The sequence below is a fragment of the Olea europaea genome, unplaced genomic scaffold, assembly GCF_002742605.1.
Source record: "Olea europaea var. sylvestris unplaced genomic scaffold, O_europaea_v1 scaffold604, whole genome shotgun sequence".
NCBI classification, from domain to species: Eukaryota; Viridiplantae; Streptophyta; class Magnoliopsida; order Lamiales; family Oleaceae; genus Olea; species Olea europaea.
The window spans coordinates 26,918-41,797 of NW_019264389.1; the positions used below are offsets into that span (position 1 = coordinate 26,918).

Here is a 14,880-nt window from a genome sequence, read left to right on the forward strand (position 1 = left end):
TAGCATGTGGATGGTGTGATCCACTTCACAAGTACAAGATACCTTTCGAGACCATAAATTTATCTGAGTAATAAACTTTCATTCCTCAGACTTTGGGAACCAAACATGAGAGGATGTCTAGTGATTGTCCATCTACGTATGGAAAATAATTATGCTTCAAATCCTGCAAGATAGTGATAACAGCAATTTTGGACTATATATATATATTTTTAAAAATAATAATAAAATTATTTACCGAAATTGATAGGTGTCTCAGTTGCTTATAGATTATAACTTCTACTTGCATTATTGAGAGGCTTAATGATTAATATCAAAAGGAANGAGGAGAGGCCTTTCATATTATTTTGATTCAAAGGTTCTCTATAAAAGAGAAAGATTAAAATATTATTTTTTGTCCTTTTTTTTCACTTATATATTGCTGAGAATTTGATAAAAGAATGGCACACAATACTTAAAACAAATTCCTCCTTCTCTCTGTATTTCCTCAAATTGAGGTTCCTTTTGATTTTCCATTGTTGCCACTTTGATCAAAGGAGGAAACGAATTACATAATGACAGTAAGAACCCTTAAATCTTCTTCTTCTTCATTTTTTTTTTTTTTTTTTTTTTTTTTTTTTTTTTTTTTTTTTTTTTTTTTTTTTTTTTACTTTTACTGCATGCATTTCATTTTCTTTAATCTTTCTTTAGCATGTAATTATGAGAGGTCGAGAATTGAAAAATCTTTAAATAAAGTTGCTCATAGATTTCATTCACCTACAATTTGTATTTGCAAATAGTACTAGATCATATGCACACGCATGTCATTAGCAATCTATGTCGGGATTTGCAGTTGTCCAATAATGGATGCTTTATCTTTTTGCAATTAAGAGTATGTTTGGTAGGGATTAAAAGTCAATTAAAATCAAATTTTTAATCGTTATTTCACTATTTCAGTCATCATTTTTGAATTTTTCTCTCACAGGTAGGACCCACTTTATATCTAACGGTCAAAAAATCAATTAACAAAATCCTTACCAAACAAGCACTAAAAAGTATGTAGCTAAGCAAGTATGATGCCTACTTTTGAACCTTCCCTCAACTTGATACCTAATTAAGTCGATATAACATTGCATTTCTCCATCATTTTTGTAAAAAAAAAAAAAAAAAAAAGGAGTACGGATTCTCATGATCTTGGCATGTTGGGAGAAACAAATTGATAATTTGTTCAATATACAGTTTGTTCATGTCTAATACTGGGTTTATTCTGTAATGGTTTTGAGAATTGATTTTTTAGCCGTTAGGATAAAAGTCGGGGTTACCTATGAAAGAAGAAGTCAAAAATTAAGGCTGAAATAATGAAATAACGGTCAAAAAATTAATTTTTTTAGATAAAAAATCACTCCCAAAAGGAGTCATTGTGCAGTAAACATGTAATCGTCCCTCTTAAAGAAGTATGGAAAAAAAACATGGCATCATTAATTTCTCCGACAGCAACTTGTCTGATCTCATACTACTACCTTCCAAATCCAAACCTACCACATTGATCTACAGAATATGTAAAGCTATCTTTACTAAGTTACTTTTTCCCTTTTTTTCTCTCTACTTATTTCTTTCCTCGAAAATAATTACTTTTCATCACATGTTGTTTTCCACATTACTTGAGGCAAAAAATGAAAAAATATCCCACAATTACCAGCAGTTTGAATCGTCTAGGAAGGTGCAGACTAGTGGAGAACTCACTTTTCCCCCATACCCCACAGAGACAATAATATCTCTATAGGTGGTGTTGGGGGTGAGGGTGGCTACAAAGGCTCGTTGACAAAACGTGTTGAGTCATGAGGTCCTTACATACACCTTTTACAAGTTCTTTATCTGCTTATAAATAGCCCGTCTTGGCATTCCATAAAGCACACCCCTTCTGCATTCAATTCTTGATCAGTTGCCTATTAAGTAGAATTTTCCTGATAAACATTCGGGTTTCGCGAGACTTTGGAAAGTGTGCTTTTGTGAGAATTCTTTTTAGTAGTTTAAAGTGCTGGAAAGATAGAGCTGAAGAGTGGTCCATTTAACAATTTCATTCACTGGAATTTAAAGAAGAACATTTATTAAGACAGATTGAGCTGAGTTTTTCTTCCTCCATAGCTCTGATATTTCATTTTCTTGACTTGTTTGAAACAAAGATGGGTGAAAACAACAGCCATAACCAAGTGTTTGACGTATCCCTCAATGCGCTTCCTCAGGGTGGTTCCAAATGTTTTGATGATGATGGCCATCTCAAAAGAACAGGTAATATTTTCTTTTATATCTATTTTTTACACAAATTTTTATAGTTTTGTTAGATTTTGCTGATTTTTTCTTCATGCTTTATATTTGAATAGGAACTGTGTGGACTGCAAGTGCTCATATAATAACAGCAGTGATTGGTTCTGGTGTTTTGTCCTTGGCTTGGGCCACTGCTCAACTGGGATGGATAGCTGGTCCAACTGTGATGCTCTTGTTCTCATTTGTCACCTACTACACCTCTGCTCTTCTAGCATCATGTTACCGGTCGGTTGATCCCGATACGGGAAAAGGAAAAAGAAACTATACTTACATGGATGCTGTCAGAGCCAACCTAGGTAATTCCAGTTCAACTGTGTGGAGCCTAGTCATAGTGTAGATGACCTAGGCGCCCTGATATTACTGTTATATTTCATTCTTTCTACTTATATTCTTGTGGTACTTGAAAATTTCAGGCGGATTTCAGGTGAAAATTTGTGGAGCAATTCAGTACTTGAATCTTTTTGGAGTTGCCATTGGTTATACAATTGCTTCCTCTATAAGCATGATGTAAGTATGAGTCACATTCGGAGCAAGAAAAACTCTGTTTTAGTTAGGTTTTGCTGTTCAAAATAATTCTTGAAAATTTTACTGATTCTCGAACATTAATAAACAGGGCAATCAAGAAATCCAATTGCTTCCATTCAAAAGGAGATAATAGTCCTTGCAGAATTTCAAGCAATCCCTACATGATTGCATTTGGTGTTATTCAAATAGTTTTCTCTCAAATCCCAGATTTCGATCAAATATGGTGGCTTTCAATAGTTGCTGCGGTCATGTCTTTCACTTACTCAACCATTGGTTTAGGCCTTGGAATTGCCAAAGTTGCAGGTAGGAGAGGAACCCCTTTTTTCATTTTCTTTTATATTCTGCTTTAAAAGCATTAAATTTGTTAATTTCAAGTGTTGTAACCTAATAGTATATGCATTTTTGCTTTAGAAACTGGAAAAATTAGGGGAAGTCTCACTGGAATTAGCATTGGATATGTCACTCAAACGGAAAAAATATGGAGAAGCTTCCAAGCTCTTGGGGCCATAGCTTTTGCCTATTCCTACTCCCTCATCCTTATTGAAATACAGGTATGTAGTATTGGACAGTATAACAGTCAACATTTTAACTTTACGCTGTTCAAATTTGTAGAGTCGACCTTAGAACAGAGCCTAATTTTGATTCTTTTTAATGTTTTTATGACAGAATACAATCAAATCCCCACCATCAGAATACAAGACAATGAAGAAAGCAACTCTATTAAGTGTGGTAGTAACAACAATTTTCTACATGTCCTGTGGCTGTTTTGGTTACGCAGCATTTGGAGACCTTTCACCTGGAAATCTCCTCACTGGTTTTGGCTTCTACAACCCATACTGGCTTCTTGACATAGCCAACGCTGCCATTGTTATCCACCTTGTAGGTGCCTACCAAGTTTATTGCCAACCCCTTTTCGCCTTTGTTGAAAAAACTGCGTTAGAATGGTTCCCGGAAAGCAAATTCATCACCAAAGAAATCCAAGTCCCAATCCCGGGATACAAGCCTTTGAAACTCAATCTTTTCCGACTTATGTGGAGAACAATTTTCGTGATCATTACGACAATTATTTCAATGCTCATGCCATTCTTCAATGATGTCGTTGGAATTCTAGGCGCATTCGGGTTCTGGCCTCTTACCGTATACTTCCCAGTCGAAATGTACATAGTCCAAAAAAAGATCCCAAAATGGAGTGCAAGATGGCTCAGCCTGCAAATTCTAAGTGTTGCTTGCCTTATAATCTCTATTGCTGCTGCTGCTGGTTCTTTTGCTGGAGTTGTTTCTGATCTTAAAGTGTATAAGCCTTTCAAGAATATGTCCTAATTCTGATCACTTTTACATCATAATTAACAAAAAGGGTTCTTTCCCAAACAAGAAAGAGATCAAAGAATTTAGGTTTTCAATTATAGTACTCGTTCATAGGAGGACTAAAATGCTGTACTTGATGCCATTGTTTTCAATCTTTAACGTAATTTCTCATTGTATCCTGAGGATATATATTAGGCTTGTATGTAGTCATGTGGAATTCAAAATTTCACATTTTCCACAAATTTCTACCACTATCTATTTCAATATCTCAGTTGAAATGGAATTAGCAAAGTCTTGTACAAGCACTTGCAATACAAAAAAAGCCTCTTTATTCCTTGATACAACAGTAAAAGTAAGACGTGCATATATAAATATATGTGTGTGTGTGGATCGACTTATCAATTCCCATTTGAATAGATTAACCGTTCATTCATTTTGGTTATTAGCCACATTCCGAAAACATTACTTATCATCGCAAGTTCTTATGGAATAACTCAGATGAAAAGGAAAATAAAAAAGACGTTAAGAGACACTTGTCGTCCAATTTAGCAGTATAAAATTCTTTTTCAAACTGGCTCGGACATTGAGGATAGTATAAACTATCTTTCACCTACATTATTGGCATTCAGTATCCTACCTGCCAAAGATTAATTAAATTGCCTTGGTTTCAAACAATTGTTCCAATTGTCCACTTGAGACCCGTGATTTATGGTTTGATACTTATCAGGCAACGAAGACTGTAAATAAGGATTCTATTCAATGAATTGCTGATTAAGTTCAGGAAATAAAGACATGTGACAAAAGATTAAACCACTTATAATCACATCGGCCTCTTTTCCATCAATAGTGTATTAGGGAAAAAAGACACTTCCAATGGAGTTTACGAAAGGTACCAACTTACATCACTGATTTTTCACTATTAAAATAAAAATAGTTTGGTATCACTCACTTGTCGATGCAATAAAAATGTGTGATCCTTAAGACTAAGGTCAAAATGGCATTTTTTATGGTGGATCGGCTGTTGTAAATAATTTTAATCTTGGTTAAACATTAGCATCATGCTTAACCCTATTGCTAGTCCTCTTGGGCCATTGTTCTGACTCGAATAGCTTTGCCTATTTGAAGTTATTTATGAAATAGCACGGTTATGGTCCCTGTTTACAATCAACTATGTTTTTTTCCGACCAAATTCCATCTTCTTCGAAACTAAGGCAATTAATTAATCTTTGCAGGTAATAATCCTGAATGCCAACGTCGTTTACCATAATCTATCCTTGAAATGGGAATCTAATTGAAAATTGATTTTAGAGCTTAATCGAGGGTCTCCTATAATCACATCTTCTTCTTTTCCATCAGTAGTGTGTTAGGGAAAACACAGTCAACACACTTTCAATGGAACTTATTAAAGGTACCAAGTTACATCACTGATTTTCCACTATTAAAATCAAAATAGTTGGTGTTACTCGCTTGTCAATGAAATAAAAATGTTTGATGGCGAGTAGCCACACTTAAGATGAAGGTTGAAATGAGATTTCTTATGGTTGATTGACTGTCGTAAATAATTTTATTCTTGGTTAAAGTTGCATCATGCTTACCCTTAGTGCTAGCCCTCTTGGGACATTTCCTCGACTCTAAGAGCTTTGAATTATTGAAGTTAGTTATCTCATTGAATGATTAAGGTCTCTATTTTACAATTAACTAAGGTTTTGTTTTTCACCAAATAAGGAATTTCTCCGATAAGAAGGATCCACCGGGAAGAATGGTGTAGTATCTTCATTATCGGGAAGGAATTAGTCTCCCCCCTTGCTCTTATTTGAATAAAGCAGATGTTGATGGCAAGATTGCTTTTTCTTTAACATCTATAGGAACACATAGGTGAAGGACTAATATCCTTAGCTGAGATTTCTAACCAGAAACAGGGTGATAAATAAAGTGTTCATACAAGGTTTTTCTTATGTTTGTAGCATAATAAAATAAGTACTTCGATAAATCTTGGCTTCTTACTTATTTTATATTTTTATGTTCGTTCTTGGCATTGTTTTTTCGATTAACCGTGACTTTGTTAAAAATTCATCTTCAAGAATATGGTAACTCACTCACAAACTCCTATTGAAGTCTTCGAGCATTAGTAATTACAGGATATTTGTCCCGTACCGTGTAATAAACATCTAGTCATTTCTTTTAAAAATTAAAGATATTTAGTCAATTTCAGATGCTAGCATATCCTTTTGCTATTTTTCTGCCAGCTTTAGTTTAGTGACAAATCTTTGTGTATTGCTTCATCCAGTCATTAACATTAAAGAAACATTTCTGTTTCCAAAATTTGAAACCTTTGATGGTCTGAAACGATGCACTTATGTCTAAATTGATAAGGTAGACCGCACGTACTTTATATTGTACTAATAAAAATAAGTAAATATTACATCGTGCCTTTAACAAGTGTGGGCCTGAAAATGGGCGACCTGTGTTGAATTTCCTTTGGGAAAATTGATTCGGCCCATGTACCGTGGCCTATTCCAACCTGCGTTTGTATGGATCAAATTTATAATGTTGGGAAAAATACACAACTACCATACGATAAGAATTACATTTCAAAACTAACAATCTTATAAAATTGTTTCAAAAATCAGGTGTTAAATACAATATAATAATATATATTATATAGATAATATAATCTAAATTAGTATAAAATATAGTTCAAATGGATCCTAAAAATCAGGAAGAAAAATACCATTTATAAAGATATTTATCACTCTCCTTACAAAATCAAGCACTGACTTTCTCTTTTCTACCATCCCAATTTTCAAAATCTCACCAAATTACTGCGATTTCTTCCTAAATTTTCAGCTTCGAGTCACAATCAATAAATGAAGCTCCACATCCTCTTCAAGAAATCCATGCAAAAATGCATTTTGAATATCCAACTGTTTGATGTGCCAACCATAAGACAGAGCAAGAGAGAGAACAATTCTGACAATTACATGTTTAATGACAGGACTAAATGTTTCGTTGTAGTCAAGTCCCTCTAGCTGATGAAATCCCTTCGCAACTAGTCGAGCTTTGTAACGCTCTATAGTGCCATCAGCCCTTCTTTTGACTCTGTATATCCAACGATTGCCAACTACATTAGCCGAAGGTGGTGATTTAACAAGTGTCCAAGTGCCATTCCTTAGGAGGGCATCAAATTCCGCATCCATAGCAGCACGCCAATGAGCATATTTAGATGCTTTTGAATAACAAGTTGGCTCAATGGAGTCTTTCGATAAAGATATAGCTAGTGCTTTTGATATAGGGTACTGTACAGTCATCGGAAGGCTACTTGTTTTTATGAATATTGTTCTTGGATCTGGTTGTCATGTGATGAGTATTACCAGGATTTTGGACAGCAGCAGGAAGTGGATTATTCTCCAAAGTGGCAGGTGATGGAGAAGGAATGCTTGGACAAGGAGATTCTGAGGCAGCAAGCAGATCTGGTGCTGTGTTTTCACTACCTGCAGATTGATAACTATGAGAGAAAATGTCAGCATTAATAGTTGGTAGAGGCTGATGTTGTGGTCTGCCATTGGAACTACTGGAAGGAACTTGCAATGTAAGAGGAAGAGATACTTGAGTGACACGAGTATATGTATGAGTAGCAGGGGAAAACCTTTTTTTGTATGGAAATACATTCTCATCAAAGAGAACATGTCTGGAGACATAAATTTTGCCAGTAGATAGGTCTAAACACTTGTACTCGTGATGACTGACACTGTAGCCAAGAAAAATGCATGTTTTACTTCGAAAATCTAATTTGTTTCGATTATATGGTCTAAGATTGGGCCAACAAGCACAGCCAAAGACACGTAAAAAAGAGTAATTTGGCTTTTTATGATATAAAAATTCAAAGGGTGATTGATTTTGCAAAATGGGTGTAGGGAAACGATTTATTAAATATGTGGCAGTGAGAAATGCATCCTCCCAAAAAAATAGTGGCAGATTTGAATGTGACAATAAACTTAAGCCTATTTCCACAATTTGTCTATGTCTGCGCTCGATTGATCCCATTTGTTTATGAGTATAGGGACAAACTATGCGATGGTGAATTCCAGTTTCTTTAAAATAATTGTTTAAGTGACGATATTCACCACCCCAGTCGGATTGGACTGCTTTTATTTTCCTTTCAAAATGCCTCTCAACATAGTTTTGAAATTGTAAGAATATTGTTTCAACACCATATTTTAATTTAAGTGGAAACAACCATAAGAATTTGGAATAATCATCAAGAAAGCTAACATAATAGTGTGCACCTGTAGTGGAAGCTACAGATGCCGATCCCCATACATCAGTAAAAATGAGATCCAAAGGTTTAGATGACACAGAACTAGATAATGCAAAGGGTAAAGCATAGCTCTTGGCCATTTGACAATCTGAGCACGCAGAGTGTTTATTCTTGCTACCTACTGGACTGGAAATTGAAGCAAAAACATGACGAACAACTGGAGCAGCAGCATGACCTAAGCGTCGATGCCAAGCTTGCATTGAAACCCTCGTACTGTAGAAAGCACGAGGAGGATATTTAGCTTGAAAACTGATATAGACCGTTACTAAGGTGGCCTTGATGAAGGGTGTTGCCCGAGTAGTCCTTCACAAGAAAGAAAGAAGAGTGAAACTCAAAGTGTACTTCATTGTCAGTGCAAAATTTTTGAACAGAAATAAGGTTTTATTTGATTTGAGGAGCAAGTAAAACTTGATCTAGTACAAAGGAAGATGAATGAGTAGAAAGAGTACTGGAACCTGTTTTGGTTATTGACAGACCTTGACCGTTACCAACTTGAAGCTGATCAGTTCCTTCATAATCATTGCTCTTAAGGTTCAAATTTGCCATGTCATTTGTAACATGGTGTGTGGCACCAGTATCAACATGCCACTCATTATCCCATTGTCCAACATTTGACGCCATCATTGCCTGCTTGCTTTGGGTATGGGGTGGATCCTGAAAAGAAAGATCAAAACGATGATAGCACTTGCGTGCAGTGTGACCAGGCTTACAACAGACCTGGCAAATGATAGTGCCACTAATGTTATCATTTTGACCGCCTCGAACTCCAAAATTTGATCCACTGCGAGAGTTGTTGCGTCCTCTTCCACGATAGCCACCCGACCACGAGGATAGAATTGCTGGGGTTGACGCTGAGCAACATTGGCCAGGGGTAGGGATGCTGCAACAAGTGTCTGATGTCGAGTAATACGAGCTTCAGTTGTTAGGAGCATGGGGTAAATCTCTTCAAGAGTGACAGAATCTGATCGTGAAGAAATGGATGACACAAAGCTGTCATATTCGTGACCTAAGCCAGCAAGTATGTAGGTAATAATATCATCACATGTAAGGGCTTGCCCTGCAATGGCTAACTCATCAGTTAGTCTTTTGATAGAAAAGAAATGTTCTGCTGCAGATTGTCCACCCTTCTTGGCATTTGCCAATTGTGTGCGAACATGGATAGTTCTTGCTCTAGATTTAGAAGCAAAGTTGTCTGCAAGAGCACGCCAAACGTCTTTGGAGGTTGAGTAAGCAACGACTTGAGTGAGTACACTCTCTATGAGGGAAGACATGAGAATACTCAAGATGAGATTATCCTGACGAATCCAAGTAGCATAGGCTGGGTTTGGAATTTTGGTCATGGCACCAGTTTCAAGATGAGGAGAGTCAATTTCCTTAGCTGGAGCTTGGTGGTTCCATCAAGAAAACCGAACAGATCTTGTCCTTTAAAATAAGGAACAAGCTGAGCTTTCCAAAGAAGATAGTTGTCGTTGTTGAGTTTGAGGGTAACTATGTTAGACATATTGGTGATGGAGGGTGAAGAAGATGAAGAAGAGGAGGACATGATGCCAGACGTTGGTCTTTTAAAGGCTCTGATACCATATAGAGAATGAGAATAATTTATATTATTATGTATAGAACTTACAATCATGCAGTCTCTTATATAGAAATTGAGACTAACTACAATCCTATAATTAAGGAACATTCAAATTCAAAGTAAGCTGCTGGTAGAGGATTAAGGAATTGATAAGTTCTCTGGATTTGTCTCTGATATATCCTTATCTGAAATATCTGCCGAGTTGTTGGATGTAACAGATTTATCCACCTGATCTTCCACATAGTGGCGCATCAAATTCAAAGTCACCATTGTCGTCGTAGCCACAGCAGTATGGTAAAAATACAAGAGCTTCCACTACAATTATATGTAGAGAATACCTGAAAAATCATTCTGCAAAGATGTGAGGTCATGTGGTGGATGGTTGTGGAGAATTCATGCCAAGTGGAGATGAGGACACCCCAAAATTCTTGAGATGTGCTGCTTGATTTTGCCACTGGAATTTCCACTGGAAAGAAGTCCAAGGCCATACACTAAATTCCTGTTCTAGAAAGCCAATCGCCCCTTACAATGCCGTCGCAACAGCACAAATAAAGTAAACTGAAAATAAAGAAGAATTGGAGGATAGACAATATACAATGGAGTGAATTTGAATTTGACAGTTTGGTTTTGAAGAAGATAAAATTGAAATGGGACTAACTTGAAATGAGAACTAGCTAATTTGATAAATATTAATTTATTTGATGGCAATAAGTGGGAAGTTGAGAAAAGAGACTTGTTTGCCCTGTGTGCTATCAATCTTTGTCCTATCTCCCTCAAAATTGACATAATGGCCAAATTATTGTATGTGACCAGGTCTCTATTAATTGTGACTTTATGTGACCATCTATGCCTAAATTATGACTTATATGATCAGATCTATGTAAACTTTCATTGTTTGTCATCAGGCCTATCTTTAATGTAACTATTTGTGAACATGTTTATCTTAACTTTGATTGTATGTGATTAGGTATTTCTTAGATATGATTGTCTGTGACCATATCTTTCTCACATGTGACTGTCTGTGACTTAACTTTGACCATGTGTTCAACGACGTCTTTACTGTGATTGTAAGTGATTATGTCTATGTTTATAGAGTTTTATGATCTAATATGTGAACAATGACTTTACTTTGACCAAATTTCTATTGACTATAACTATTTGTGAGCTTTTATGTGTTAACAGTGATTCTTTGTAACAAAGCTTTTGTCAATTTTGTGTTAACTATAACTATTTGTGAATTTTTATGTCTTAACAGTGATTCTTTGTGACCAAGCTTGTATTATTTGTGATTGTTTGTGACTAAACTTGTGCTATTTGTGATTGTCTGCGACTCGCGGACCTGGGTCGATTGCACAATGGCACCCATCGATTCTGTCGAATTATGTACTATGATTCCCAATGAATTTTTGTTGAATTGGGGTATTTAGAGAGAGAAAGAAGATCGATAAGAGTAGATTGATACAGCAGCCCCAATTGATTTTACCCCCAATCGATCATTCTATTTGTCACAATTACCCAAATGATAGGCCACAATTGGTCAACATGTTACCCCACTTCAACCCACCGCCATTCTACCAAAATTGATATCACCCAAATGTCGCCGTCACCTCACCACCACCACTACCCGCACTGAAGTCACGTCACCTTCGTTCTAACCTATGAAATTGAAGACTGGGTACCAACTTATTTTCCACTTAGTGACCATCTCGAACACTAAATTAACATAAATAATTGATAGATTTAACTCCAACGCATCAATGATAACAAATTCACAAGACGTCAACTACAGTGGCTTGTCCATGGGAAATGGCACCCCACCTCCACCACTCTTCCTCAACAGAAACCTCAATGTATCTGCTACCTTCTCCTCTTCGACTCTGCTCGCTCCAAAAATTACTACCTCACTCCATCATTCCTGACAGAAGATATCAACATAAGTTTTCTCTGTTCACCCTATGATACGGTGAAAATAGATGAAAACAACAATAAAGTTGTAAAATGGAAATATCTAGGACGAACTTCGACGAGGGAAGTGTAGATCTTAGATGAGAAATGAGTGGATGAGCGTTTGGCCCATCAAGAGAGAGAGAGAGAGAGAGAGAGAGAGAGAGAGAGAGAGTCAAAAGGTGCAAAGAGATTAATGACTAATTTCTAATTAGGGTTTAGTTTTATTTTCTCTGTCTCTCTGAAATTATTACACAAGGGAGGAGTGGAATGTGACGGTGGGATGTGGTGTAATGGGATAGACCGGATTTTTTAAAGGAAAAAATAATTGCCTTAAAGACGGCAAAGTGATCAGTTCGAGACTGGGCCCAGCCATATATATGTATAAATTGTGATGCAAGCCAGTCTGAATTCATTCGTACCCTGTCCATGAAACACTGCCCTCCAACTAGTCCAACATTTGTATGGATTAAATTTATAAGAAACGGAAGTTTTACAAATAGCCTTAAAATAGCTTCCAACATCCAACCAAAATATTGGATTTTTATTTTTTTTCCCACACTAACACCATGTGTTATGTACATTTCGTCTCTTTGTTCCATCATCGACATCGAAACCACCACCATCATCACAATCGTCGTCACCAGCACCGCTACAAGCACTTGTAAAATATTGTGTTACATCATAATATGCACCATATGCTCCGTCGTCACCACCTGGCTATCGCACCATGCCTTTACAAAAAAATACCACCATTGCTACCAGGGACGGATCCGAGACCGGGTTACAAAATTTCAAGTCGGGTTAATTCGTGAAAAAACAAATTTACACATAAAAAACTATTTTTACAAAAAAAAAAAAAATAATAATAAAATAATAAATAATAATAATAAATAAAATAACATTTGAAAAATGCCTTACAGAAAAAAAAATCTTGGGCCATGGGAGGGACTACAACCCAGTCCAGTGCTCCCTACATCCGTTCTTGATTGCGAACAGATCGTCATCACTAAGTTTGGAACCATCATAAATCATGCACCTAAACCATACCACATACAAACCAAACCTTGGCTGCCACTACTCTCACCCATGTATGCCACCATCTCCAGCAAGTCACCTCAAACAAATCTGAAAACCATCAACATATCCACCGTAAATCAAAAATCATAATCACTTCAAACCAAACCCTAGCTGCTGCTACACTCAAAGTCGCGTTGAACCAATACTAACAAATACTTTGGATTCTAATGTTCGTCCATCGTCACTAAACTATCGAGCTTTATATTCAACCCATCCAGTCAATATTTTGCTCATCCATCGTCAATTTACAGCACATCAATTTCAGCTTGTGTTAGTGTGTTTGTAACTAGTCAAAAAATGCAAAATTTTTGCCAAAACAAGGTTTAAGAATTTTAAAAAATAAATAGTGAAATTGTTATTCAAAACAAAATCATGCGTAATGATTTCCTTTTTAGGGAATTGAGTTCATTAGTTAGTGTTGAGAATGTCAACGTCATGCCTTTAGTGAAAAGCACAATGAATTGATGAGTATTGACTTTGAAAAGTGTAAGTCAAATAAAAAAATAATGACCCCACCCCCCCAGGGACACTTGTCTACGACATATGATAACTGATTCGTACCATTTGGACATGTGCATCCTTCCCCACCCTCCAAATGACCGCTAAAATATTTGGATAAAATCGTGTCTTTACTATCAAAAAAGAATTTAGACTTCGTTTCTCTACCATTCTATCACATCATTTTTAACCATATATTTTTCATTAAAATAATATTATACGTAAATCAAATTTTTTTTTCCTTTTTTAACCACACATTTTAACATTAATCATTATTCAATAATACATTATTCATAAAAAATGAGATACAAACACCCCATAGAAAGGGACAGCTATTTGAACTTCTCAAAGAGTGAAGGTAGTTCTCATTTGTTATGCACATGGACGACCGCCCACTAAATTTCGAATTTCAAATTTTGTCTTATAATTTTTCGAATTTTTCAAAAAAAAAACCTTGTAATTTTCAATTAATTTTTTTTTTAATTTACCCCCACAAATCTTATCTTCTAGTTCCGCCCCTGGTTATGCATAGTCATGAGTGGAATAAAAGAAAGTTTCGTTGTAAAAAAAGAAATAAAAATTCTCAAAAATATTTTACTGGACAGAGAGTGAATTGATTGAATTGATAGATCATTGGGAGTTTCACTGGATTGTCGGATTCAAGAGTGTAGTAGAATATAAAAAGCGACTATTGTAATCATTCCATGTGACAGTTTGTTATTTGAGACATTAACTTCTTATTTAAAACAACATATTTACAAAATAATAATAATAATAATAACTAAAATAACAAACTATCATATAAAATGACAATTACAGCAATTGGCTCTGAATAAGATTACTTAATCTTAAAATATAGGTCGAATATTCATTGATGCATTAACAATGAATTTGACAACGTGTGAATTAGCAGACATTATGTTCACTGATTTGAAAAACTATTTTTGAATATAATGGCCAGGGTCTTTACACTTTACATGTTGTCAAACTCATTGTGCAAATTCAATGTACAAATAGATTAACTCTAAGACATTCGCTCCGACAGACATCAGATAGCCAAAAATTAAGGTGCAAAGTATATTGATGGGTTTACTCTCTTTACGGCATCTCAAATGGCAGTATTCGGACGTGTGGGTCCTACCCACTTTCTCTCCTCTCCTAACAACCACTAGAAAGGAAATAAAAGTTCCCAACAATCTTTAACTAAATGGATGGGAAATTGGTTGAATTGATAGACCATTAAAAGTTGGGAATGAAAACTAAAATGCACTCAATATTCTGTTGTTGAAGTCGAAAGATGTTACCTTAATTTATAATTAATTAAGTTAATTAT

At 35.6% G+C, this 14,880-nt stretch overlaps 1 protein-coding gene across 1 annotated transcript; it reads left to right on the forward strand.

Annotated features, from left to right (window-relative positions):
- Nucleotides 1–423: 423 nt before the first annotated feature.
- LOC111389641 (amino acid permease 3-like) lies at nt 424–4,414 on the forward strand. The gene is made up of 7 exons (XM_023014580.1): nt 424–557; nt 2,160–2,265; nt 2,358–2,597; nt 2,715–2,808; nt 2,915–3,129; nt 3,238–3,377; nt 3,493–4,414. Exons 1-7 carry the CDS (start codon nt 552–554, stop codon nt 4,144–4,146), a joined length of 1,455 nt encoding a protein of 484 aa, XP_022870348.1. The 5' UTR covers nt 424–551; the 3' UTR covers nt 4,147–4,414.
- Nucleotides 4,415–14,880: the final 10,466 nt, after the last annotated feature.